Source organism: Lynx canadensis, chromosome A3, assembly GCF_007474595.2.
Source record: "Lynx canadensis isolate LIC74 chromosome A3, mLynCan4.pri.v2, whole genome shotgun sequence".
NCBI classification, from domain to species: domain Eukaryota; kingdom Metazoa; phylum Chordata; class Mammalia; order Carnivora; family Felidae; genus Lynx; species Lynx canadensis.
The window spans coordinates 131,395,495-131,423,424 of record NC_044305.1 but is presented as its reverse complement, the minus strand read 5'-3'; the positions used below and the strand labels follow the sequence as shown (position 1 = coordinate 131,423,424).

The 27,930-nt window shown below is 52.7% G+C and overlaps 1 protein-coding gene across 1 annotated transcript in view; it reads left to right on the top strand.

The window, feature by feature from the left end:
• Positions 1–27,930, top strand: part of GREB1 (growth regulating estrogen receptor binding 1) — a 91,807-nt gene that overhangs the window by 8,351 nt on the left and 55,526 nt on the right. The window contains exons 2-7 of the mRNA XM_030311626.1: positions 6,494–6,674; positions 12,387–12,506; positions 15,204–15,380; positions 23,244–23,426; positions 24,672–24,815; positions 26,971–27,099. Of these exons, the coding sequence (XP_030167486.1) occupies positions 6,518–6,674; positions 12,387–12,506; positions 15,204–15,380; positions 23,244–23,426; positions 24,672–24,815; positions 26,971–27,099 (910 nt within the window). The 5' untranslated portion in view covers positions 6,494–6,517. The remainder of the gene's footprint in view (positions 1–6,493; positions 6,675–12,386; positions 12,507–15,203; positions 15,381–23,243; positions 23,427–24,671; positions 24,816–26,970; positions 27,100–27,930) is intronic.

Sequence of the window (27,930 nt, the reverse complement as noted above, 5' to 3'; positions counted from 1 at the left end):
TCGTACTTTGGGTTGTTATTTTAGTTGGGTATAGAATTCTATATAGCACACCATTTTCCCTCAGAATTTTTAAGGGCATTATTTCATTGTTTCCCAATTATCACTGTTGAGAAATCCAAAGTCATTCTGATTATTTTCAATGTGGAATGTGCCGTTTAATTTCTTTCTGGATCTTTCTTTGGGATCCTCTCTTGATCCTTGGTGTTCTGAAATTTCATGATGATGCTCCTTTTTCATTTATTATGGCGAGCCCTTGGGATTTTTAAATCCAGAAACTTAAATTCTTCGCTTCTGGGAATTTTTTTTAGATTATTTCTTGGGAATGTTATTCCCTCCTTTTTCCTTGTTCTCTTTTCCTGGAACTCCTATTAGACCATGGATTTATTCTCTAATTTTCTTATCTTTGTGTCTTTATCTTCAATTCTGTCTTCTAGCCCTCCCAGTAAAGTTTAAGTTTCTATTACCATTTAAATGGTTTATAAGAGTTCATTTTGGGTTTCTGCATTCTTACATTTTCTTTTCTAAAGATTGCATTTCTTTAGAGCAGTTTTAGGTTCTCAGCAAAATTGAGAGGAAAGTACTAAGTGTTCCCATATACTCCCTGCCCTGACACATTCCTTGTTGACCAGTACAGCATTCTGTTCTTGTTTTGTGGATACAGTGTTCCTCCGAGGATAGGAATTTGTGGTGGGTGTTATCCTTTGCATTTTTTGTGTGCTGTCTTTTATTTGTGCGTTTCTTTTGGTCTTGACCTTTTATGTTGAAGGAGTTTCTCAAAAGCCTCTGTGATGCTGATGGTCTTTGGATGTCTGCTCGTAGTTAAGGATCAGGTACAGGAGGTTGTGTGAAAGTTGCCATACACAGGAGGTAGCTGGGGTGGAGGGGGGTGTTCCCTTGTGGGACATGATTGGATGTGGATCTGTGGCATCGGGGGTACCCCCAGTTTGCAGTGTCTGTCCATCCTTAAGCCCGAGTGTCAGCATTTTGGGGGAACCAAATAGGGAAAAGGAATGAGGGGGGAGGGCACCGTAGACTGAACCCGTTCCTGTTTTCAGTCCCGCACACCAGTTGTCGGCTGTATCCTGGAGAATCTCTGTGATTTTTTTTTTTTTTTTTTTTTCTTGAGTAAGCCTCCAGGGTCTGGTGGAGACAGGGAAGAGGCTGCTGAGGGAGGGGAGGGGGGGGGAGAGTGGGGAGGGATTCTCCTCCCCCCGGCGCCCTCCCCCAGCCAGGTCTTCAGCCCCACTTCTCACTTTTGTTTCAAAGTCTGTCTCCACTTCCGCTTTGCATCTTCTAAACTGCGTGGCGGCACATTTTGTCTGCTGTCACTGGCTCTCCTTGCTCTGCGTGTGTGTGTGTATAGTATGTTTCTGGATTCCTTGCCTACTCCTAGTGAAGTTTGGGAGGGAGTAGGGATGATGTGTGTATTCTATCTGTGCCCTTTCGCCGAAGCCGCCTCTCTCTCTGTCTTCGCCTGTGATCACCCTCGGTCTTCCTTGATGGGTCCGCCCCATGCTTGTTCTCACTGAACTTCAACCCAAACTAGAGCTTGCTGCTCTAACCGGGTGCTCTCAACGACACTGCTTGGTTTACAGGTGCCAGGGGAGGAGAATGGCTTGGGATGGGTGTCTCAGCCATTGAGAACGTGCCCAGATAGCCCGCCTGGGTGACTCCGGACTCACTGGAGATCAGTCTGCTTCATTCATCTGGTCAAGTTCGTAGGTGCTCCTGGGGTCTGATGAGCCAGTGGACTTGCAGGACTAGTTCTGGGACTGGAACTGACGTAGAACTGACTCTGTTTGAGGCTGACTCGGTGAAATAGGGCCCACCAGCCATCCAGCGGCGTTCCTTGGGTACAGAGTTTTCAACTTTTTGTGCGTTAGTCTTAAAAACAAGCAGATGCGCAAGGCCTCCAGCTGTATCCCAAACATCTCTCTGTCTGATTGGCCAGCCTAAAACGCCACGTTCGTCACCATAAATCCCTAGCTCTGAGGTTTCAGGGACTTACCTACGAAAACGATGTCTGATTTTCACCCTCAGTTTTGATTTTCCTCTCGCACGGTGCCGTCTTGTGAGCCATTTACTACTTGTAAGATCAACTCCTTTTCCGAGAGCCTGTCTTCATCGGGCTTTCCTTTCCATGTACCCTCTTGTCCCTGTCTTAAACTATCTTGCCAAATCCATCCCACCAAAATACCCTCCTCTTCCTTTTTGAGTACCGGCCCCTTGGCCCAAGTTCTCACTGATTCCCTGCTAACGCCTCACGCGTTCCTTGTCACTTGTCATTTCCGATCTGAAATTCTTCCCGGGTGAGTATTCAGATTTAGCCAGAAATGAATGCTCGCGCACTGCCTGCCAGGTGCTGTGCTAGGCAGTGTCCACATATTCTGCCTCTCTTCTCTCCAAAATGACCGGCCGGTCAGTGCTTCAGAGTGCCCATTTTACAGATGAGAACACCGAGGCCCAGTGAGTCAAACACTTTGCTCGGGGTCACGCGTGCGCTGCCCATTCTGCCGCAGCCAGGCTCCTGTGCGTTATGGTGAAGGCCGTGGTTCAGGTTCTGGGGTTTGAGGAGCGTCGTGCACCCGCATCGGGAGGAAGTGGGCCAGGCCTTGGAATGCAGGCAGTGGAGGGTGATGTGTCCAGGGTGTGGAAGAAATCCCTGCAGCTCGTGGCCCCGGGGTAGCTGTAGCAGGACCTGCACGGGGAGGGAGCAGGGAGAGACCGCAGCAGCCACGGGGCCCTTTACCCTGTCGCCTGGGGTGGCGGGAGATCTCAGCTTTTGTGTTTGACCCTGAGCCAAACTGGGGCTCTCCAGTCCCCCCACGAGGGGGCCGGATTCTAACACTTCTAACAGGCCAGAGAGCTCCAGCTGTGTCCCCACCTCAGCCTGCTGTGTCCTCCCCTCCCAAAGGCTCTCACCTGCCAGGTGGTTTTGTCTGTGAGCTGGAGCTTTGCCCTGGGGAGTTCCCACCCCGTCCAACGGTGGTCCCCCGGCCACTGACGAAAGGGCCACACGATTTTCCTTCGAGTCTCCGGGCTCCTTCTCCATCCTCATTTGCTGGCGTTTCCTTCCTAGGATTTCAAATGCATCATCACACAGGGCGCGGGGTACATTTCCTCCCCATTTGCTCCTAGACATTCAAGCTTCCATGGGTGCGTAGGGTGGTAAGTTTCCATTTTTCTGACTGTGAAAACTCTTCTGTGCCGCTGTTCCTGGTTCATTTTGTGTTTCTCCCCCTCCCTCCTCCGTTTCCCTGCCTGCTCCTTCTCCCCCACCCCACCCCACCCCAATTCTCTTCTTTTCTTTGAACAAGAGTTCCTTCCTTCAGGTGAGTATCCTCTCCAAGACTTGAATTTGCCATCTTTATTTAGAATGGGCTTCATCCTATCCCTCCCCTGGCCACCGACGTGCCTTGTACTTAGCAGCAGGACAGTGAGTGTTCCTTTCCCTCCTCCTCGTGGCTCTGTCCACGTTAGGCATTGATCTGTGATAACCGGTGGAATCCTCTGGGCTCGGAGTGCCTGTCCCCTGTCAGGTGAGCAGAAAGGGGCCTTGGGAGGGTGGTGGGGTCTGGACGCCTCCATCGTGTTCTTTGGATCATCAAGCATGGTTCTGTAGAGACGCCATGTAAAAAGGAATGGGCTCAAATCTCCTTTCTGTGTGCCTTAAGCTCTTCAGGCAAAGATCTATAGAAACGGGCATTTGTGATGTTATTCACGGGCAGCAGCTTTAAACAGACCGCCCCGATTCGAAAATAACGCAAGCGTCCCCCGAATGTGGCCAGTAACTCCTCCTTTGTGTATCGAGGTATGCGTCGGGTCAAGGAAGAAGGCAGACACGAGGACCCTGGAGCCTCTTCCGACCCAGGCGAGTGGGCTATTCAGGGGCTCTGGCAGCTGACCTCTTTCACTCTCTGGAGTGCCTTCTCTGTGTCCGGGGCTAATTCCTGACGCAGTCCTTCCGATGCCTCATTGCCCCAGGCTGGAAGCAGGGGCTGACCAGGGGGCCCTGTGGTTAGGGATTATTTGCTAGAAGCAGGAAGCGTTTGATGGTTTTTATGTACTTTTAGTTGGAAGAGGAAAGGCTGGACCTTCCTTGCAAGAGAGGCAGAAAATCAGTGTGAGTGTTTGGCCCATTTTGTCTTCAGGAGGGAAACCAGAGCCCTCAGAGGGGCACCAGCGGCCCCATCTTGAGATGACTTCGCCGCCCAAACAAGGGAGCATTTCTTACACGTCTTGAGTCAGAGTGATTGATGTGTGCGGTCGTGCCTGGCTTGTGAGGCTGGTCTCACAACTAGGGTTGCATCCCTGTGATGAAGCAGGAGCTACCGCCCTGTGGTCGTGTTGATGCTATTTTTGGGGCTGTTTTTTAAGTCAGACGCTACTTTGAAAATCAACAGCATAGTAGATGAGAAATACATAAGGATAGAGAAGAACTGGGTAATCTATCTCCTTTCCTCCCTTAGAGAGTTTATACATCTCTCTTCTCATAGTCGTAGGCTATTTGTAAAAATCCATCGGGTATCCATTAAAAAAGAAACCTGTAGGGGCATCTGGGGGGCTCAGTTGGTTGAGGGGTCTGACTTCGGCTCAGCTCATGATCTCCCAGTTTGTGGGTTCGAGCTCTGCACTGAGCTCTGTGCTGACAGCTCGGGGCCCGGAGCCTGCTTCTGATTCTGTGTCTCCCTCTCTCTCTGCCCCTCCCCTGCTCATGCTCTGTCTCTCTCTGTCTCAAAAATCAACAAACATTAAAAAAAAGAAACCTGTGACATTTTGAAAGCAGAGTTTCTAAAGGCCACAGTCATGATTACAGCCCAATAAAAATTACAAATAGTATACGGCTGACCACCCCCAATCGTGACTATTTAGAAATTAAACATGCCTTCCTAGATAATTACCTGATCAAGGAGGGAATCAAAAGGGAGATTGCAAGGTGTCTAAAAAATGAAAAGGAGAACACTTTATACCAAGCCCTACGAAGCCATACCAAAAGAGGTGTCCAGAGGAAAATATGTAGCCCGAAATGGTTTCATTATTAAAGGAGGTGGAAAATAAAGACGATAACAAAGTGATCATTTTAAGCAGTTTGGAAACAGTACAACAGAGTAAGCCAAGAGGAAACAGAAACCTAAATTTAATGCCATAGAAAATGAACGGCAGCATGAGGAAGGAATATAAATTTAAATGCTGGTCTTGGGAAGCACTAAATAAACACAGAGGCTTACCACGTATGATCCGAGAGAGGTGTCTGAGCAAATGTCCGCACCTTCACGGAACGGAATATGAGGTAGCCATGACCTTTATTTTCAGAGCATTTGTAAGAGCATTGAATAAAATGCTTATGTCAAGGGAAAAATGCAGAATCAAAAATGTCATCATTGATTATGTCAATGCCATCTCCCCTCTCCCTCTTACCCCCCACTCGTGAAGAAAATGAAGTCCGGAAAGAGTACGTCATCCTAGCACAGTGGGAATGAGGTGTCGAACACGCAAGAACCTTGAGAGCATTGCGCTAACTGGAAGAAGCCGGTCCCCAAAGACGTGGACCAGAGGGTTCCATTGTTGCGAAACTTGCACAGTCAGCAAATCTGCAAAGTCGGAAAGTAAATTAGTGGCTGGGGGGGGGAGGGGTGGGGATTGAGGAGTGACAGCTAAAGGGTATGAGGTTCCTTTTGGGGGCGATGAAAATGTTCTACAGTTGATCGTGCGATGTTTGCACCACACTGACTAGACGTACGCTTTAAGTGGGTGAATGGCATGGCATGTGAATACTATCTTAGGCTGCCAAAAAAAAAAAAAAAAAATCACGGTGGTCATCTTGGGGAATGGGAAAAGCAGTGATTTTCCTATGGTTTTTCCACCCTCTTCTGTAATTTCCAGGTTTCCCAGATTTAAGTCTGCATTACTTGGGTAATGGAAGTATTGATAAACTACAAAAACGCTTTAAAGGGAGAATGTTAACCATTGGCCTTTTAGCAAAAAAGGGCAATGTTGGGAAAGCTGCTAGCCCGCCCTCCGAGAAGGTGAGGGGAGGTCTTGGAATCCTCAGATCTGGAGACTAGTTGCCACGGGTCATGGAATTGCCAGCTGCCGTCCCATGCGTTAAGTGGTGCAGGGCCGTTCTTCTGGAAGTCAAGGAAAATAAACCATCGTTTGTCTGAGCTCTCTTGGCGGGGGGGGGGGGGGGGGGGCGGGCAGGATCACCTCTCAGGGAAAAGCCGGGGGTCTGGGAAGCCAGGGATGACGAAGAGCCAATTTCTAGTAAAATATCCTAAGAGGTGTCAGACTCTGCTATCTGAGCGCTAAATTAGAGAAAGCTGTTGCTTATCTAACTTCCTGTAAACGCCCGGCCGTAGCTGCGGCTGAGAGCCGCCCTCTCCTCTTTGCTGAGCGGGGGATCCACGGCCCCTTCAAGCGGTCGACCTCTGCCTTTGGGCTTCGTGCACAGGGTCAGTCTCTTTAACTGACACTGAGATGCCCTTTTAAACAGCAGCCTCCGTCGTCCTCTCTAAAGATGGGAAACTCGTACGCCGGCCAGCTGAAGACGACGCGGTTCGAAGAGGTCTTGCACAACTCCATCGAGGCTTCGCTGCGCTCCAACAGCCTGGTGCCCAGGCCCGTCTTCTCCCAGTTGTATCTAGAAGCCGAACAGCAGCTCTCCACGCTAGAAGGTAGGAGATGCCCTCGCGTCTGTCCTGTGTTGTGTGCAGCTTCTGTTGCAACAGAGCTGGAAACGCTTTCCTCCCCTGTGTGCAAAATGTTGAGTCTGGCGGAAAAGAACTATTAGAAAAAGTTGCGCATACACTTGGACTTGGCTGAAAACAAACCAACCAACCAAACAATGATAAAGTTTCAGCCGGAAAGTTACAAGGAATCAAATTATTCACTGGCTAACGGGAGGGAGGGAGGGAGGAAGAGGGCCGGGGAGGAGTATCCTGGAGTGGTTGTTACTTAGGCTCTCATCAGAAAGTCACTTGATAAGTGAGAAATTTTAACATGCTTTGGCCCTCAGTGGTCTTTTTTTTCTCTCTGCCTCGGGACTCACGGCCGTATCTTTGCAAACTAGTCTGGGTAGTTTTTGTGATGGCAGATGCCAGAGCCCTCTAGAATCTTCGAAAAGCCAGGAAAACACACCCTGATGAATGGAACGTGTGCCAGAAATAAATGCATAAATCATACTCAGGCATGGGGACAACTTTAGGGTTTACTTATTTATCCGGAGAATAAAATGGTTCTGTTTCTCAATCTTTGATTTGTATCTTTTTTTTTTTTTTTTCAACGTTTATTTATTTTTGGGACAGAGAGAGACAGAGCATGAACGGGGGAGGGGCAGAGAGAGAGGGAGACACAGAATCGGAAACAGGCTCCAGGCTCCGAGCCATCAGCCCAGAGCCCGACGCGGGGCTCGAACTCACGGACCGCGAGATCGTGACCTGGCTGAAGTCGGACGCTTAGCCGACTGCGCCACCCAGGCGCCCCTGATTTGTATCTTAATAGCCATGTATTTTCATGGCGGAAGCAACCCCACGGCAATCCATAGGGTGAGACCCTTACCCTTACGGAAGTCCTTTTGGTCAGTTCATGCCTTCTGCTTGAAGACTCAACTTAGATACCGAAGGGGAAAAGGACTGTTGTTTACAACAAAAATGAGTCAATTAAGAAAGCACGCAGCCCGCCAGGTCCCCTGGATTGGGGTGGTCACGACGTGTGTGGGTCAGTATCAGTGTGCGTGTGCATGCATGCGTGTGTGTGTGTGTGTGTGTTGACAGGGCGTGGGGATGGCTGACCAGGAGGGTTGCACGTGAGGGGAAAATGAGGCACAGAGTTGCTTGTGTAGTTAGCGCCTGATAGTTCTTATTCTGGCAGGGAGGCGCTCCCTGGGTCAATCTTTGAAACATCTTACAACATTAACCTTGCAAACAGCAACAGTAAGGACCTGAGAGAGGGTCTGGGAGAAACTGGGCTGGGCTCAAAAGCACAAACTAGGGACGGCTCAAAGACTTCCGTGAGACATGCACACGTTCAACGGTCATCCTTAACGGCCTTCCGTATCGAAAGGCTGCGTTGCTAATGATAAATTGACGATGGTCACGGACAACTTAGTTTGCCTGGCATCCTGAAATCTACAAAGCGCGTTCACCTCCACCGTCTAACGCGATTAAATCCCACGGTTTGGGAAGATGGGCGCTGGGGTTGCCTGCAGAGTTGAAGGAGAGCCCGAGTCCCACAGTTGAACCCTTAACTCTGGCAGCGCTTTGATGAAGAGGGGGCAGATAGGGGGTTAAGTAGACGGGTGGGGCGGGGGGGGGTGTGGTGGAGAGGCTCACCTGGGGAGAGACAGGAGGTTCCCCAGGCAGCTTTTCCTTATGCCCCAGATCTCCACGGACTACCTGGGAGGCTGCATCTCGGACATTCTGACTTCTTAGGATGTCCTCCCCTGCTGATAGGGCACTGGGCATGGGACACTTTGCAGAGACAGCTTTGAGCCTTATGCTCCTCCCGGCCTCCCGTGTTGAGGGCTGGCGGCCGGCTGTAGTGGGCTTGCTTGTTCAGCCCAAATGTTGAATGAAAACCAGAGCAGACCCTCCAGCTTTCCCTGTTTGTCCCGCAAACAGAATAGAGAAATCCTCCCAAGGTGCAGGGGCCTGGGGGGGGGGGGGCGGGTGTAAGGGGAGGGGGAGCTGGTGGGAAGGGGAGGACACTCTTTTTAGTTTGCTGGGTGTCACAATAAACTGAGCGCACAGCTCTGCCCCTGGTTTCTGCATCATAAAACCTGGCGTAGACGGCCTGTGCTGGCGACACCTTGTTTTATAGTCTGTGTGTCTGTCTCTCCCCCTGGGTCTCTTATTACTGTCCTTCCTCAGACAATTACATTAAAGATGGTTTTTATGACCAGGGTGCCGGTATACTAAACAGCCCTCGATCTGTTAACGTTTTCTGTATTTGTGAAGGTGATGCAGCAGGGGCCTTTGTGACTTTGTTCCCCGGCGTAGAGGTCTTACCACTTCCTCCCAGGGGAAAACCCGTTTATTACGTGTTATTTGCTGTTTTTAGAGAGAGAGCAAACAGAACAGATACCAGCATTTTGAGGTAAGTATTAATTAGTTAAACAAGACGCAGGTAATTCTTGGGATCCCACCCACTCAAAATGTCCTACGGCTTCTTGCCACACAAAGATGCAATGAGGTAGGAGCATTACAGTGAATAACAACCCCCATGCTCTGCAGAGTGAAGGTGGTGCAGTGGCATTTCTGGATTCCAGTGTTTCCAGCGTGAAGGTCCTAAGGTCCCCATCCTGTTGGTTTTGTCTGTCTGAGGCCGTGTGAATGCCCTCCTCCCTCCCTCCTCCTGCCGGGAGACCTTGGCCAGCAGTCTGGTCTGGTCTGCTCCCCGCTACAAGCTTCCTCGCCCTCGCTGCTGCCCGATTGATCCCATCAAAGGCCCTGGGATGTCTGCTATAGACCTTTGACCCTTGAGGGCAGCTCTCTTATCTGCTGGATTTTGAGCTCTTTCTTTGACTCTCGGAGGCTTAAGATGCCCTTCTTTCATTCTTTCTGAGAGTCTGAATTCCTGTTCTTTTTGGCTTAGCAGAATAATGTGCACACAGACATTCCTGGCTGCCCGAGCGCTCCAGTGGCTCTGACTTTCTCGCCCCTTTTCACTCGCTTGGTTGGTGTCTTGGCCGTCCCCTCCGGGAGCCACCCCCCCCCCCCGCCCCTTCCCGGGGGGTACTGGCTCAAAGAGCAGATGTGATTGTGCAGGAGAGCCTTCTGTGACTCCCTCTCCTCTGGTGGTTACAGGACAGTCCCAGCCCCCACGGGGTCCTGTGCTGCATTGCGGGCGCCTGTGGTCTGGGCGGGACTCTGTCCCTCCTGCTAAAGCCACTCCAGACCTGCATTTAATGGCAGGAAGGAAGCATCTGAAGGAGGCTCCGGAGTTTATCCCCACCCCCCTTGTGCTCTTCCTGGGTAATCTTTTTACAGTCTTCCTGCCGCCTCTGTGTACTCCAGGCCCAGAGAGACAGACACCCCAGGAATCTTCCCTTCCTGCTCTGACCTACCCAAGGTCACGGGCCCAGGCTGGCTTACGGTGTTCACTTTCTTCCGCCTCTTGTCCCACGGGCGCCTTTTAAAATGGTGGCCACCATGAAGATATGTTCCCAGTACCCTGTGCTGATTCAATCACATCAGGAATATTCTGTGCAACTCTGAGGGCTGCGTTTCCCCGCTGCATAGACTACAACAGCTCAAAGTGCCCTTATGTAAACACCTCCTTTTAAAGATGCGGGATCTGGGGGCTCCTGGGTGGCTCAGGTGGTTGAGCATCAGGCCCTCGATTTCAGCTCAGGTCATCATCTCAAGGTTCATGGATTCGAGCCCTGTGTTGGGTGCCACAGTGCCCCTCTCACTCTGCTCCTCCCCTGCTCACTCTCACTTTCTCTCTCTTTCTTTCAAAAATAAATGTTAGAAAAAAATAGAAAAGTTGCAGGATCTTTTTTTTTTTTAATTTTTTTTTAACATTTATTTATTTTTGAGACAGAGAGAGACAGAGCGTGAACAGGGGAGGGGCAGAGAGAGAGGGGGAGACACAGAATCGGAAGCAGGCTCCAGGCTCCGAGCCGTCAGCCCAGAGCCTGACGCGGGGCTCGAACTCACAGACCGCGAGATCGTGACCTGAGCCGAAGTCGGATGCTTAACCGACTGAGCCACCCAGGCGCCCCGAAAAGTTGCAGGATCTAATGCACAGAGAGGTTAAGTCACTTTCCTGTGGCCGCACAGACCATGGGAGGCCCAAGTAGTAGAACTCGGGTCCGCAGTTCCCAGCTCTGCCTCTCTCCACGGCACATGACTTCGTCATTAAACTAGAACCACCGGGTGGACGGAGGGTGTGAGGGCCAAGGAAGAGGAGGTTGGAGAAATGGAGAAAACAGAAGACAGAGGAATAAAAAAGAAGAAACAATGGTCTCCCAGCCCGGCCTATTTAAGAATGCTGGGAGTGACCCTGTCCCATGAAGACGTGTTCATGCTGTTTGTTAAATGACATTTAAATGTAGACAAGTTGAGAGGGATTTTTAACCCCAAATTTCTGTTAAAAAAGTCAGGACTATTCTTGCATAGCCTTGGAAATTCACGAACATGACCCCCCCCCTTCTCTAGCCGAGCTGGGTAAAGACGGCGTGCTCGCATCGGCTGGACAGGTGTTTTCTGGGTGTTTCTCTGCATGAGCATTTTACGGGGTGCCCGGAGTACCGAGACGGAGAAGGGCAAGGACCCCACAATCTAGGAGCTGAGAGTCTGGGGAATGACAATAAGCTGTTCCATTGCCCAGGTAGAGTGCCCACGGTGAGATTCCCATGGCCCATTGTTGGCTCTCCTGGCCAGTTTCGTGTTTTCCGTGACTCCTAAAATGCTATTTCACTTGGAAAAAAAAAAAAAAAACAACTGGGGCGCCTGGGTGGCTCAGTCGGTTAAGCAGCCGACTTCGGCTCAGGTCACGATCTTGCGGTCCGTGAGTTCGAGCCCCACGTCGGGCTCTGTGCTGACGGCTCAGAGCCTGGAGCCTGTTTCGGATTCTGTGTCTCCCTCTCTCTGACCCTCCCCTGTTCATGCTCTGTCTCTCCCTGTCTCAAAAATAAATAAATGTTAAAAAGAAAATAAAAAAAAATAAAAGAAGAAAACAACAACAACAAAAGAAACTTCCCTGAAGTCATAACCTGCCTGGCCCTGTTCTGGAACGGTGCCTTGCGTGTATGTGACAAATTTGGGTGCGTGTTTTCAGAAATGCCTCTGCGTCCCCTTTTCCCTTGGGGATGAATAAAAAGGTACCGTTCGTATTCTGTAGAGGCGATTCATGCCACGTTTTCTGTTCTTAACTAACCGGTGCAGTCAGTCGCTAGAACATCGGCGCGGGCAGCAGACCCAGCTGGGAACGGGCCAGCTGTGCTGCTTAGCGGGTCTCTGAAGAGCGGCAGGCCGATCACTGGGCCTCGCTAGGCCTCAGTGTGCCCACCTGCAAAATGGTCTAGATCTTAATCTGTGGTACCTCCCACAGAAATATTTTTGGAGTGCCTACCAGGTACCAGGCTTCGTGCACCGTTCTTCTCCACCAGTTACCGCGCGTTGACCCCTGTGCGTGTGCAGACAGGCGCAGCTCTCGTGGATGGGGAGAGAGGTGAACCCGCATTCGAGGTCGCGAGGCCAGGCTTGGAGCCTGAGTCTGTGACCTGGGGAGAGTCCCCTGACCTCAGCTGGCCCCTCCAGCAGAGACGGGGGATGACGCCCGACCTTGGGGTGTGTCTGTCGGGACGGGCTGGCTGTTCGGTGGCCGAGACTTGCGGACTAGCTGCTTCTGCCTGACGCCTCGCTCCCCTTTGCCCCTTCCAGGTGGAGGCCGAGGGGACAATGAGGACGAGGAAGAAGAGGGGGAAGGGGCGCTGGAGCCCAGCGGTCCCCCGAATCCCTACCAGATGCACCCTCCGCCCGAAGGCTGCTGTACCACAGACGGTGAGCCCGCAGAGTGCGTGACCCTGGCCGCTGGCAGGTGACAGCGGGCGTACCCTCCCCCACCCAGCAGCGTTGGCTGCACGTCACCGTGGCCGTCAGGCTCTCACCCCTCAGCGCTCCCTGGACAGCCTCAACTTCACCAACGGGTTTGGGTCCAACAGTTCATTTTGCTACGTTGGCTGTTTGAAAACTAGAACGTGCCTCTCAATTCGGGTCGGCTGGCGCTGCACGTTTAGCTCAGACCAATACGCGGGAACCATCTTTCTCCTTTATCGCACTTTATGGTTGAAAAAGACAGACCTGTGGTCTCTCAGGAACCCCGTAGGGTCGGTGACTCGCTCCCGTCGCGCTGTTGAGGGACCGAGGCACAGGGATGCCAGATGCTTCATCTGGTCATAAGAGCTCGCGCTCTGCATGCGGAGACACTCGGAGAAACTCCTGGCTCTCCCACTCTCTAGCCCAGCAGCCTGTCTGAGTGGCGTATGTTCATCTGTCACCACACCAGGCGAATGGTTTAGTGAGTGAATTAATTATTGCCCCTCCCAACTCTGGAAGTTTGGAGATAAAAGATACTCTCGGATATTGGAGCTAGTTAGGTAAGCAGATACTTCGTCCACGACGTGGAAAGTGCTAGCAGGGTGGGGTGGGCGACCAGGGGTGCCTGGGAGGCCACGAAAGGTTGCTGACACAGGTCGAGAGTTTAGGGAAGGCTTCCTGGAGGAGGTGGCCCATCGTCTGGGGTTTGGAGGATTGGCGGGAGTCTGTGAGAGGGTTGGAGGAAGCTGGGACATTCCAGACAGAAGAACGGCATGGGCAGAGGCTCAGAATGGGGAGCGTGGAGCCCATGTGGGGAGCCGCCAGCAGTTTAGGTAGGAGTCTGAGGTGTGGCTGGGCAGGGCTCGGTGCGGTGATCATCTGGGGTGTAGAGGCCCCGTGTGTAGGGCTGGACGTGACCTTGTGCAAGATGGCGGCGGGGGAGGCAGGCAGCCCTCGCTGGGGCTGCTGCTCTGGGGTGAGGGACACCAGCACAGTGGCCCTTCATGAGGGGGCCTTCTCATGTCCACCTAATGAAAGAAAACAGCGAGCTCTCCAGGGGTCATCACGGTGATTTTCAAAGAATTTCCAAGTGAACGCAGCAACGGTGTCCATAGCCCGTCTTCCTCCAGTTCTTCATTTAAAAAATATTTTTTTTTATTGTTTATTCACTTTTGAGAGAGAGAGAGCGCATGGGGGAGGGGCAGAGAGAGAGGGAGACACAGAATCCGAAGCAGGCTCCAGGCTCCGAGCCATCAGCCCAGAGCCCGACGTGGGGCTCGAACTCAAGGACCGTGAGATCATGACCTGAGCTGAAGTCAGACGCTCAACCGACTGAGCCCCCCCAGGCACCCCTCCTTCAGCTCTTCAGAAGGCTGGGCCCAGGCCGCGTAGGTGGAAGGCCTGCTTCCCTAAGACGATGGAGGGGAGCCACCCTGAGCTGGGTCGGACCTGCCTCCACCCTGGCCCTCCTCTCTGCGGCTCTGAGCAAATCACGTAACCTCTTCGGAGCCTTGATTTCCATATCTTCAGACTGGCAGCTGGAACACTTCCCCACAGGTGATCAAGTGACAGCTTTGCAGAGCTTATCCCGGCCCAGGGCCTGGCCCACTGTGGGCACTGGCTCTGTGCCTTCTGGCCTCCCCACCCCCCAGGGCCCCTTTGTGGCCCTCCCGCCGGGGGCACGGTGTTGTCGATGGCGAAGCAGGTGCGTGCGGGAGGAGTCCATTGACGGTACTGTAGGGTTTTGCAGGGGGAGCCTTGGGACCATCAGGCCATGTTAGCTGTCACCGCCTCCGTCGGTAACTAAGGATGGAACGGACACGGGATGGGGCTGGATGTGCCCAAAGACCTTGCAAAGGGCCTGTCCAAATAAGTCTCAGCTGTTTCTATTTCCAGATGCCTCAGGACATGTATTTCTTAAATTTTTTAAAAAAGTTTTTAGGAATTTATTTTGAGAGAGCAAGTGTGGGCGGGAGAGACGCAGAGAGAAAGAGAGAGAATCCCAAGCAGGCTCCGCACTGTCAGTGTAGAGCCTGATGCGGGGCTCGAACTCATGAACCGTGAAATCATGACCTGAGCCGAAATCGAGAGTCGGACGCTTAACTGACTGAGCCACCCAGGTGCCCCTGGACACTTATTTTTTGAATGGAAAATCTACTTAAAAGCTCTAAGATACAGAATGTCCAAAAGGGTATGGAGTGAAGGCCTCCTTGATGGTCAGTGTCCTTGTGTCCCATCCCCAGAGATGGCCAGTGTTACCAGGCTCTTGCTCCCTATTTGTGACATTTGTCTTTTCCTCATACGTGTAAGGAACACCGGGCGTAAAGAATATCAAATTGCTCACAATCTCTTATGGATTTATCTCGTGTACATTCTAATTGGCCATCACGTGCCTACACTTTTTCCTGGTGAGTTTCATCTGTACGTCAACGTGTATCATATGGTGACACCATCGTCATAAAAATAATTAGCGTGTGGTGAGTGGCCTCAGTAAGTAGGGTCCTAATCTTACCTCTTAGAACTAGTTTGAAAGTCAGCCACATCCAGAGGTGAGCTTTGTTCCCGACAAGACCTGGAACGCTGTCCTCCCTTTGCCCACGCGGAGCCCGGGTCTGGGGAGGCCCCTGGGCAGCGTGTGTGAGTCTCGTCCGTTCCTCCCAGGGTTCTGCCAGGCGGGGAAGGACCTGCGTCTCGTCTCCATTTCCAGTGAGCCCATAGACGTCCCTGCAGGCTTTCTCCTCGTGGGGGCCAAGTCCCCCAGCCTGCCAGACCATCTCCTGGTGTGTGCCGTGGACAAAAGGTTCTTGCCGGATGACAATGGGCACAACGCTCTTCTTGGTAAGTCCTTTCTTTGCCCTTCCCTGTGGCTCCATCCGCATGGGGGACAGGAACAAGAGAGGCCATGGGGGGTGGGGGACAGGCCGCCTTTGGGGGCTCTTGATCAGTGCATCCTACCGCCCCGTTTGTTTTTCAGTAGGCTCTTTCCGTGTGAAGTGGAACGTAAATGAGATTTATCCTGAGATGTGGCTGACCTCCTATAGAAAGCCCATCATTTAGTACTGTCTTGTGCGTATGTTCATCAAGCCTTTTCTAAGCGCCTGCCTGTGTCAAGAATAGGATACGGGCCTTGTGCTCGATGCTTTCAGAGGGCATCAGACCTGAGGCGGTGGGAGAACAGGGCTGAGTGTGTGTCCCTGCTTGCGGAACATTCATAGCCTTCTCCAGAAAGTGGGGAGCGATTCCTGCACGTGCCCTGGCCCCCTCACCTGGTCCGGTGTCTCCCGTGGAGGAGAATCAGGCAGGCAGAAGGGCTGGTAATGATCTGGTCCAGACGTAGCGTCAGGAAGAGTCTTCGCGCTGTAGAACACTTAAATTTCATGCTCGATACACCCCCCCCCCCCAAAAGCTGAGTAGGTAAATGCACGCCAGTGGGTATTTATTGAGCACATTTTAGGACTGAGGCACTATGCAAAGGACCCGAGAGGGGAGGAGGGGAAGAGGGGAGAGCAAGGATTGACCCGCAGAAGACGAATAGTTCCTGCCACGAGGAGACAGTGACTGTGGGTAAATGCTGAACCAAGGCAGGTGAATGTGGGCTGGACAGACAGACACAGCTCTGGGATGGTGACCAGAGAGAGAGAGAGAGAGAGAGAAGGTTCTGGCCAACTCCGTCTCTCTAGGCAGGAGGGGCTTATTATAACTAGTTCTCGAGAACAAGAGTAATCCCGGGAAATTCACTCTACCAAAGGAGCTCACGGAGTCCTTCCGTCTCGGATTTAATTTGCTCGTCGAGGCCACTCAGGATGAAACGTGCTGGTAAGACTGTGCCAGTGACTTGGCCAGCGTTTGATCTGGCGGCAGCCGCGGCCTGGGCTGAATTCCACCACTTAGTGACTGTAAAGGAATTGCGAGGGCAGTAAATCAAGGAGGTTCTGTGTCTTGAAACGTGGGGACAAGAATCTTTGAGTTCATTCACCGCCAGCCCCTAACAGCTTTGGCTCCTCAGGTGGCGAGTGCAGAGGAAGTGGGGGCTTTGTTAATTGCTCGCCAAAAAGCCATCGGAGGTGGGTTACGAGGGCCGGTCGGTAATAACCGACGCTTTCTTCTTTTAAAATAACTTTATGCTCTCAGCTTGCACACTTAACACCGTGTAGGTTTCCTGCAATTAACCCTGATGGCTGCGCGGGACAAGGTGGGCCTACAGCCCTCCGGGGGCCTGGGCTCCGCGCTTTTTAGTGACCTATAAAACGGAAGCTGTGGAATATCTTGGGGGAAGCAATGGCTTTAGCTCCTAATTTATAACCGCCCCCCCCCCCCAATTTATAACGAAAGGAATCTTGTTTTAGTGACTTGGGATCAACAGAGGGATTTTGTCTGAGAAGCTGAAAGATGAAAATCTAGATGTGTGTTTCCATTTTTTGACGACGGGAATTCCTCTCAATTGGCTGATCACTGAGGCAGGAGACGACCTCCAGCTAGAATGTCCTTTTCTATCAGGGTGTAAATGAGTCCTATGTTCACGCAGCATTTGTGGAATGTGTACCCCGTGTCGAAGGTGGACCTTCAGTTCAGCCCAGGGCCCCAGAGTCAAGTCCAACCTGGTCCTTCGCTGGGAGCTTGCCAGCTGGTGGGAAAGCTCGGCCAGACGGGGACTTTCTAACACATCTCTGGGCGGCACGTGAGAGCTGAGGGTTAAAGTGCCGAGGGGGTACAGAAGGGCACACGGAGCCCAGTGACAGGAACAGTGTCTCAGGGTGTGGTGTGTGAGCTGGGCCCTGAAAAACCAGTGGCATTTTGCAAGTCAGAGAACAATAGCACCTGCACGCTAATGGCAACCACTTTACTAAGCACTCACCGCGTTCTAGAAACTGTTCTAAATAGGTTATCAGTGTACCGGTGGGTACGTTATTATCTAGCATTTGTGTATGAGGTAGCAAAGGCACAGAGAGGTTAACTGACTTGCTCAGGGTCGTAAATGGCAGGTCCTGAATTTGAGCCCAGGTGCTCTGGCCCTGGCCCTCCTACTCCGGGGAACGGGTGCCCTCAGGAAGAGGGGGAACCGTGTGCGTGAAGGAACACGGTGTGCTGGAATGAAGGAGCGGAGGCTGGGAGCGGGGGCTGCTTGGGCCCCGCCTGGGCAAGGCTGCCATTCCCGGGAAGTCATTTTTCAAATAATAATGTAATGCGTCTGTCTTGTGTCTTTAACAATTACTAACACACGGCCAGTCTTGTTTCACCCACGACTCCTTCTCGAACTTCTGGATTGTTGGGGAAGCAAACCCCAGACGTGGCGTTTCACCTGTAAACGTTTCCGTGTGTATCTCTAAACAATAAGGGCTCTTTGTTAGAGTTCCTATACCATCATCGTATCTACAAAATTTAACAGTAATGCCATAATATTACCCAATAGCCAGTGTGTTCAAATTTTGTCTTACAGTTTTGGTTTTGTTTTGATGGATGTTTTGTTTGAATCAAGATCCAACCAAGATTGTCCCAAAGCATTTGGCTGACCTGTTGCTAATTCTGTCTTCATGCATAGGTCCCTCCTTCCTAGTTGTCCCTTACAGTTTTTATTTTTGGAAATGTTCAAAGAAGGTGATTTCTGTGTTTGTTTGTTTATGTTTATTTACCTTTGAGAAAGAGCGAGAGAGAGCGAGCAGGGGAGGGGCCAAGAGAGAGGGAGACACAGAATCCGAAGCAGGTTCCAGGCTCCGAGCTGTCAGCACAGAGCCTGCCTGGCACGGGGCTCGAACTCACAGTGAGATCATGACCTGAGCCGAAGTTGGACGCTTAACCGACTGAGCTGCCCCTGCTTGCTATGTTGTTAACTTGCAGTGTAGAACGATCTCTTAGAGGTCACATGAATAACTGATTTCTGCCCCCTTCTTCCAAAGGGACAATTAGGGGCAGGGGAAGTGGCCGTGAGCCTCTTGCAGGATTCCGGGGGTCTTGTTGGTTATGTGGCAAGAATGCACCACCGGCCAGCCTTGAGGTTGGTCCCATCTTCTTGTGCCCATCACCCCCATCCCGTTTCTATCTCATCTGAAGCCTGACGCGGCTCTTAAGGCTTTCCCTGTGCCTCTGGCTGCTGCCTGGTACGCTCTGGCCTGTGTCCCCCTTCCCGGGCACACGCGGGAGAATTGCAAAGGGAGGTGCGCTTTGGAGTCCTCCAGAGGCCCACCTTCAGAGACGCAAGGAGAAAGTAGATCCCTTGCGTACTTTAGTCGGAACGTGGCCAGAATACCGAGGCTGGGGGCCATGGACGTGTTTTTTTCCTCGTTCGCCGTTAGGCTCTATTTACCTCCACAACGAGGATCGTGGCAGAAACAACAGCAGTCAAATACAAAGTGGAAAAGGAGGAAGTTGCCCATCACCCCCAAGTGAACCTCCATTGTACTTTGCCCATTTTCTTCTCCGTGCGCCATCCAGGTGGGGCATTTGAAATGGTTTTCACAGCTTGTATTTCACAAGCGTGGACATAAGGCTCGATTTTGGTTTGCCTGCTTCACTTGCCGCAATACCCAAGGACGATGCTACTTTTATCGTCGCCGTTCGCTTTCAGGGAACAGGAGGGCAGGGCCTGCCTGTGATGACTCCGTCCTTAAAAGGAGCACGGAGCCCCTCTCAAGGTCTGACCTCAGCTTCAGGGTCCAATTTAAGCCCTGCCTCGCCAGGAGGTCTTTCCATGGACGGGGGAGCACGTGTGGGCACCAGTTCGGGGTGTGCATGTGCAACACCATCCGGGGTGCCAAACGCGGCTTGGCCGGGCCTGAGGGGAAACTCGATAGTGCCGCCCCCGTGTGGTCAAGAAAGACTGGTTTTTCTGGAGTAGTTCCTGGGGGGTGGTAACCTCGAAGGAACCGTTTCTCTGCACTTTGGATATTTATGCCGGAGAGTTTGAGGATTCAGGACAGGCTTTCTAGGCCTGTCTTCTTTTTTTTTTTTTTTTTTTTTTTTTAATTTTTTTTTCAACCTTTTTATTTATTTTTGGGACAGAGAGAGACAGAGCATGAACGGGGGAGGGGCAGAGAGAGAGGGAGACACAGAATCGGAAACAGGCTCCAGGCTCCGAGCCATCAGCCCAGAGCCTGACGCGGGGCTCGAACTCCCGGACCGCGAGATCGTGACCTGGCTGAAGTCGGACGCTTAACCGACTGAGCCACCCAGGCGCCCCTAGCACGCACATATTTTATCAGAGGCTCAGTCTGTAGTAGAAAACGATATAATTTGGATTTATGCAAGTATCAAGAGTACATATAGGGCTTCAGGTTTTATGTTTTAAAGGATTTTTACTGTTTCAGAGAATGGCGCGGGATTCTTCATCTGAAGTCCATAGCCCAGGGGTCCTCGAAAGTGAAACTGGTCCCGCTGTAGTCAGATTCTCACTTTAAACAAAAAGGCTCGGGGCGCCTGGGTGGCTCAGTCGGTTGAGCGTCTGACTTCGGCTCAGGTCACGATCTCGCAGTTCATGAGTTCGAGCCCCGCGTCGGGCTCTGTGCTGACGGCTCGGAGCCTGGAGCCTGCTTCGGATTCTGTGTCTCCTTCTCTCTCTGCCCCCCTCCCCCCCGCCCCATCCCACACTCTGTCTCTCTCTCCTTCAAAAATAAATAAACATAAAAAAGAAAAAACTTAAAGAGACTATCATCCTGGTCCTGGTCCTGATCATCTCCCTGGTCCTGAGGCAGATTTCCAAAGAGAACGGCTCATTTTATTCTTCCTCGTGAAATTTTTTTACTGCCGTTGAGACGACTTCTGGGAAAATTACAATTGCCTCACATGTTCAGCTAGGGGTGGCTTAAACCGTTTCCCCTGTCTCCAGGGACCAGTCGGTCAGCCGTCCTGTGGTCCCGAGTCACCTCTTAGAAGAGCAGTCCGTATTTGCTGCAGCTTGCAGCTGGCTCCCCAAATACTTGCCAGGCAGACCCAGGCCTTCCACCTGCGGAACCACGAGAAGGCCTTCCCGATGGCCCGTGGTCCCATCCCTCCATCTGAAAGGGCGCAGCGGTCCCACCGCCCACATTTGTCACGGATCAAAGGCCTGTGGTCCATGTAGCTGTCCCTGGATGGCAGCAGGGCCCTGGCAGGGTGCTTTCCGCACACCTTGGTCTTGTAGTTCTGTTTCTCGTGCATCCATCTTTTCAACACTTGGGGTCAGAATCCCTTCCAGAGAGCTTGGAAGGTTTCTCAGGGCCTTGTTTTTTTTTTGTTGTTTTCCCCCCATTTCATTATTTACTTATTTATCTTTTACGTCCAAGTTAGTTAGCATATCGTGCAATAGTGATTTCAGGAGTAGATTCCAGTGATTCATCCCCGATGTGTACCCAGCGCTCCTCCCTTAATGCCCCTTGCCCATTCAGCCCATCCCCCCCCCCACAACTTGTGCAGCCACCCTCAGTTTGTTCTTTGTGTTTTCAAGAGTCCCCCTCCTTGTTTTTAGAATCTTTTTCCATCCGTTTTGTATCTTACATTGCACATATGAGTGAAGTCATATGATCTTTGCCTTTCTCTAATTTCGCTGAGCATAATCCCCTCTAGTTCCATCCAGTATTCTTAAATGGCAGCTGAGCTGCGTTTGTCTTCAGAGATCCAGGTTGGAGACAAAGGAAGAAATAAAAACATTAGATTGTTATTTCAAAGGAGGTGCAGAAATCCTGATATGTTCACGTTGATAGCCTGTTTCGCCTCTCCTTCCCTTCTGATATCTATCATCTATGACGTGCTGGACACTGGTCTGTGCACAGACACTTAACATGTACAGACACAACCCACCCCTACGTGCAGTCATCCCATGACGCTGGTCCTTTAGAGCGAGGGAATAGCTATGGGGAAAAAGATGCGAATTTCAATGACTAAACACTAAAAAAGAGGTTACGGTGGTTCTCTGTTCAATATGAAGAGCTGTAGGGGAGAACAGGGAGCTTCAGCCCTTCGGGTCAAGCGAAGCCCCGAAGAAGTGGACGTTTGAGTTGGGCATTGAGTGGCAGGGACACATGCAACACGCAGGTGGGACTCAAGGGAGGAAGAGTGTGAGCCTGGAGGCATGAGGGCGGTGGGAGTGGGTGGGCGGGTCCACTCGGGGATTTGGCACAGCAGAGCGAGGAACCGGGGCGAAGGCTGGAGCTATGGGGGTTGGGTAGCATTTGGGGTGGCCTTGAATGCCACGCTTGTGAGTCTCCACTCCATTCGCCTGCTGGGCTGGAGTGCCACACCGTCTACCTCCACTGGGGAATATTCCATGACCTCTCCGGTCCTCAGCCCTCCCCAAAGAAGGATTTGTGTCCCAAGGGGCCGGGTGTTGTGTCACTTAAGCTGATTGACCTTGTCTGGAGGACGGTAAAAGGGCCAGCATCTCGCTGGCTCTCTGTGCGTGTTAGTTCCTTTCCTGTCCCTTTAAGAACAAGGAAATAGCACAGTGCCTGGCATCTCTTTGATACTTTGTCTGTTTGCTCTGGTGCAGAGAGAACAGGATTCTGGAAGTTTAAACTAAACCTGTCCCTGTCCTGTGGCTAGACCAAGAGATCTGTCCCTATTTCTAAGGCCTTTTAAGGAGTATTAAATGTGCTTAAAATAGATCAGAAAATCCAGTGAGTGTCTATACTGTAGGTGCCTTATTTCTCTGTGGAGATGTCTTGAACCTTCACGAACACGTTGCTTTGAACATTAGCCAGAGGCCTCAGGAATACCCTGTTTGAAAGCAGGGCTCACACACTGAGCCACGTGGCCCTCATGGGCTGAGTCAAAGTGACCTTTGGAAACTTGTCGGCCAGAGAATATGATGAAACAGATCAGTCTCCGCTTTAGGGTCTTTCCTGCCAAAGGGCCTTGTACCATAGAAACCAGACGCCCCAGTGGGCGAAGCAAGGTCCTCAGGAAGGTCTTCTTGAGATGGTGGGTGTAGACCAGAGCAGCTAGGCCAATCGTCACATTTGTCCCATGTTAACCGGTGGTTGCACTGAGTGTGGTTTGAATGGACTTTATAGTTTGTAAAGGTCTCTTTATCCCTATTCGCTGGATTTTCATGGTTCCTAAGAGGTCGTTTTGTCATCGGGTGACCCTTCTGGAGCCTCACAGCTGGTGGGAACCTCCGTCCGTCCCCAGAAAGGCCCATTCCGGCCTCGGCCGCAGGATGCCAACGTTGTGACAGTCACACCGGGGCAGTGGGTCTCCGTTCCGCTGGTTGCCAAACCCTTCCAGCCCCCCCCCCCCCCCCCCCCCGCACCATGGAGCTCTCTTTGTTTCTTGCAGCGACTCATGGGATCAGGATGGAGTTTGGGGCTCCTGGGAGGCCGTCAGTGGTCTGATGGCTTTGAGATTCTGTGACCGGCCAGCACTGAAGGAGATGGGCGTGTACCACTTCCTGCAGGCACTTGATCAGTGTAGACGGTTGAATGCGATAGTCTCATCTTGTAATGTTTCCTGTGTGTATAGGCTTTAAAATCTGTCCCCCCCCGCCCCCCGGCAAGCTCAGTCTTCCAAGCTTCAGGGCCTCCTCCATGACTAAGTCTTCTTGGGCCTCCTTCTGTTCAAGTCAAGGTCATCTCGACCCTTGGACCAACATAAGGTGCTAGGGACCCTTGCCCTGTGGAATTTTCGGGTTCGTGGCACAGGATGGGAGTACTTAGAATTACCACAAAGTCTGCGTTATTTGACGAGTATGTTGGAGGTAAGTTGGAGACCTTCGTGGTGGTTTCCCTCCCCCAGGTTTCTCTGGGAATTGCGTTGGCTGTGGAAAGAAAGGCTTCTGCTACTTCACAGAATTCTCTAATCACATAAATCTCAAGTTGACCACTCAGCCCAAGAAGCAGAAACACTTGAAGTATTACCTGGTCCGCAACGCACAAGGGACTCTAACCAAAGGACCTCTCATCTGTTGGAAAGGCTCAGGTGAGCAGTTCGGCTTTGAGCAGGGTTGGGTGGGTGAACGGGGGCCCTCCAAGAGGGCCCAGGTGCCTGTCAGCCGGACTTCGAGGAGCGCCCAGGCTCCATGGGCACAATTGCAGGCAGAAGGTCAGCCCCGTGAAATCAAAGCGCTGCTTTGCATTATGGGTAAACATTTGTAGTGCCAGCCTAGCCAGAGATGCTGCTAAACATCCGGCAGCACACAGGATAGCCCTTTCTGCCCCCCCCGCCCCCCCTGCCCCGTACCCCAACCCACAAAGAACGAGCAAGCCTAAATAATCAGCGGTGCCGAGGTTGAGAAACTCTGATTTAGAGAAATAATGGCTCGGATGATACCCGTCCTCTCTCCGCCCCGAACCCTGTGAAGGCCAGCGTCGTAGAAGTCACTGGGCTTCCCTCCTCCCTCCTGTCTCCCGGATCACCCATGGCCAAGTCAACTATGGAGAGAAGAGGGTGGGGGGCAGTGGATTTTCAGAGGCCCAGCCTTGGATGGCCCCTGAGAGGCCCCCACTCAGCCAGCTGTGCAGGGACATGTCCTAGGAGGGGTCTCCACGAGAACCTTGTCTGGGTTGGTTCATCTCTGGTCACCTGGCCTCTCCTGGCCAGCCTCTGTGAATAGAAGGAAGGGACTTCAGGAAGGGCTGGCTCAGGGCCTTCCTCCCCCACCCCTACTCCTTTTCTTACTTGACTCAGTAAACATTTCTTGAGCTCCTGGTACTAAGAATTAGTAGTACAAAGTGGTGCTTCTGCTGTGGGACCCAGGAAGAGTCTTTGATCACGTGCTGTGACCAAACACCTCACAGGCTAGATGCAACTCCTGGGAGGGAATCTTTCCAGCAGAGGGTGGCTTTCAGGACAGGGGGCTCTCAGCTCTTTCTCTGCCTCTGAGTAATAATCTGTTCTTTCCTTGGGCTTGAAGGGCAGCGATGGGGGTGACTCATTCGTGTCCTCTGTTTTTCTCTTTGTCCCAAACGCTCAGGGTTGCTCCCCCTCCTGATAATCAGAGCTGCCCCTCGGACGGATCCCCCTGCCCTTGGCACGGAGCCGTGGGGGTTATCGCACCCCCGCCTCCCCCAGCTACACTGAGGCAAGGCTGGCATGGCATTGGCACCGTTTTGGTTGTCTAGGTGTCTGGCTCTCTTGGCGGACAGCCTCCGGTCTAGGAAGGCCTCGCGTGACCGGGGTGGGGGGGGGGGAGTTGGTTTTCATGCGCGCGTCTTGCCCCCTTAGAGTTCAGAAGCCGGCCGACCTCCGCCCGTGCCTGTTCCAGCTCACTCTTCCCGCCAGCGGAGAGCTCCGGGCCTCTGGCTGCCTTCTCCAGCGAGCCCGTTCCCGGAGCCAGCCCGAGCGCCCCCCTGGGAGCCCAGCAGGCAGGTGAGGCGACCGAGAAGCACAAAGGAGCTAAACCCACAAGCCTGGCAGCTTGAGGGTGCAGCCCAAGCGATCTTCTTGTTTCTTTTTGTAAAGTGTGTTTATTTTTGAGAGTGTGGTGGGGGGGGGGGCAGAGAGAGAGAGAGAGAGAGAGAGAGAGAGAGAGAGAGAGAGAATCCCAAGCAGGCTCCATGCTGTCAGCACAGAGCCGGAAGGGGGGCTCGATCTCATGAACTGTGAGATCACGACCTGAGCCGAGATCAAGAGCTGGATGAGTAACCGACTGAGCCACCCAGGTGCCCCTGCAGCCAAACGTTTTTCAAGATAAATAAAAAGCGTGCTTTGTACCTCATCTTTGCCTACAAAGCCTTAGCATTTTATCTTGAATTTGTAGTAGTTTCTGGCACAGAATGCTGTGTTGTGTTAAAAAAATTTTTTTTTTAATGTATTTTTGAGAAGGAGCAGGAGAGGGGCAGAGAGAGGGGGACAGAGGATCCCACGCAGGCTCCACGCTGACGGCACAGGGCCCGATGCGGGTCTTGAACTCACAAACTGTGAGGTCATGACCTGAGTCTAAGTCGGACGCTTCACTGACTGAGCCACCCAGGTGCCCCCGCATGCTGTGTTTTTAACTTGGAAAGATGTCCTCTGTTGCTGTCTGCTACGTAATATGACCCCCTTATCGGTGGTGTGGTGAATTGGGGTCCCTCAGCACCCCCCCCCGGTTTGCAGTGGGGAGCCTGCAAGGGGCAGGTGAGACGAGCATGCGCCATCTACCGTGTGCTCAGGATCCCACAAGTCTGGGCATGTGCCTCCTTGAGTCCTAACAGCCTCCTTGCAAGCAGGCTTGGGTTTCCCCGCGGTACTTCTGGGGAACCTGAGGCTCAGCTGCGTGCCTGGGGTCTCCCGGGCAGTTGGAGGTGAAGTCAAGATTTGACAAGCAGGGATTTCTGGGTCGTGTGCTTGGCATTTTGCCATCCTGAACGGACCTTTGAGCATGGTCGCCGTTGACTCCAGCAGCCTTCTCAAGGGCTTGGGAGGCTTGGCTGTTTTCGTTCTCCGGCCCACGAGGTCTGTAGAGGGGCCTAGCGAGGGGAGTCGGTGCCCTGGCTCCCACGAAGAGGCCACGCCAGGGTTGGGAACTGTGCCCTCCCACCGAGGCCCCGGGCCTCCCTCTCTGCATGCCGTCTGCTCTTGTCCTCACCGCGCCCGGGCCCCCAGGAACCTCTGCTACCATGGCGGCTGGGGAGCCCTTGGCCTTTGCCATCAGAATAGCTGGGTGTAAGTTTCCAGCACTGATAGCCTCTGGCTGGGCAATTCGGGGCAACTGATTTCAACTCTTCGCGTCTCTGTTTCCTCGCCTGTAAAGCTGGAGCAGATCTTGTCTAATTTGCAGGGTGATGGCAAGAGTTAAGAATGGTGCCAATAGCAAATACTCAGCGCTCACTACCTGCCAGGCACTGTTTGGCACACTTCTTTGAAATCCTGGCTTTCTCCCAGTGGCTCTGTTATGGTCCCCTTTTGTAGCTGAGAAAGCTGAAGCATAAGGGGTTCAGAAGGTTAAGTAAGGTCACTCGGCCCCAGGCGGCAACCGAGCAGGGGATTCAGACCCAGGGCAGTGGGGTTCAGAACTATGCCCCGAAGCCCCTCACCATGCCACCTCACCCACAAGAAAGGTTTTGTGCTGCCCCCGACTCTGGAGGGCCTTCCAGACCACGCTGGCTGATGTGAGCACGTAAGCAGTGAGCCTCACAAGACCAGAATCCATAATTTCCCCCGGCATTATCCTCAGACCTGGGGAGCCCCAGGGCCCTGGGTGACTGCGTGCCCTACAGCTGTCCTGAGCGTGTTTGGTGCAAACCCGAGCCTGGGGGGTGAGGGTGTGGGAGAAGGGAGGCAGATCAGCCTCGGGTGCACTCCTGGGATGCAGGGGCCCCACTGGCCACTCCTGTCTCCCTGGTCCTTCATTGACCCGGGCTGTGCGCTCACTGGAGCAGGAGTGTGTGCGCATGGGTGTGCGTGCATGGGTGTGTGTGTCCTCAGTGGGCAGAACCACTTGTCGGCTGGTTGGTAAAAATGGAAGAGAAGTAATTTCCTGCTAAGCGGGGCTCCTATGAACTGACTCTGTGCTTCCCCTTTTCTCTCTCTCTGCTGCCAGGACCAGCCTCTGAGCACCCCTCACTTGCTACGGCCGTGGGTCCAGCTGTTTTCAATGGCAAAGATTCTCCGAAGCACCAACAGCTGGTGAAGAACGACCTATCGGCCATGCCACGGCCCTCGGCATTAGGTAGCATCGCCTGTCCTGGGGGGGGGGGGGGGTCTTGCTTTTTTCTAGGCCAGGCTGTTGTGGGGGTTGTGGGCGCCACCGTACTGGGGCCACCGAGCCTCACGGAGTGGGTGTGGCATGGAGAGAGAGTCGGGACAGGCCGGCAGGTGCCTCCCGGGTCGGTGGGGCTGTGCCCGGGCCCTGGTGTGGGTGGGGCCGTGGCTTCGTCCACCGACGTGGGTGATGGGTGTACGGCAAGAAGCAGCGGGAGCCCCTTGTGAGGTGGGCGGCCAGTCTTGTGGGCTACACGTCAGGAGGGCTGTGAAGTCCTGGAGAAACTGGGGGCAGTGTGGTGTCATGGGAAAAACACGGGCTCCAAAATCAGATAAATACGAATTCGAAACTCAACTCTGCCTCTTGTTGGTCAGGGGGATCTTGGACAAGCCTTCTGGCTACATTGTTCCCTCATCTGGAGATCAGAATTCTGCATTCGGGGCGGCTGAGAGGGTCAGGTGAGGTGCTGTATGGAGATTCAGACCCTCTGGCAGCTCCCTGAGTGACCATGCCCCCCTCGGCATCATCACTGAGCTCCTTTGCAGGGAGGACTTCCTGGAGGAGGTGGCAGTCGAGCTGCACCTTAGAGCTGGTGAAGCGTGAGAGGCGGTGAGGGAGGAAGCTCAGAAGAGGATGAAGAGGTGCACGAAGGGGTTACACAGACCTTCTGCTGGAGTAGAGGCCGTGGAGCCTCTGACTCCGAGCTCCGTGCTCGCCCCTCTGGGCTCTCAGGAGCCATTTAGTAAGCCAGGGTTACCTCTCTCCCCGTCCTCCCTGCACGCAGCTGAGTGGATTTTG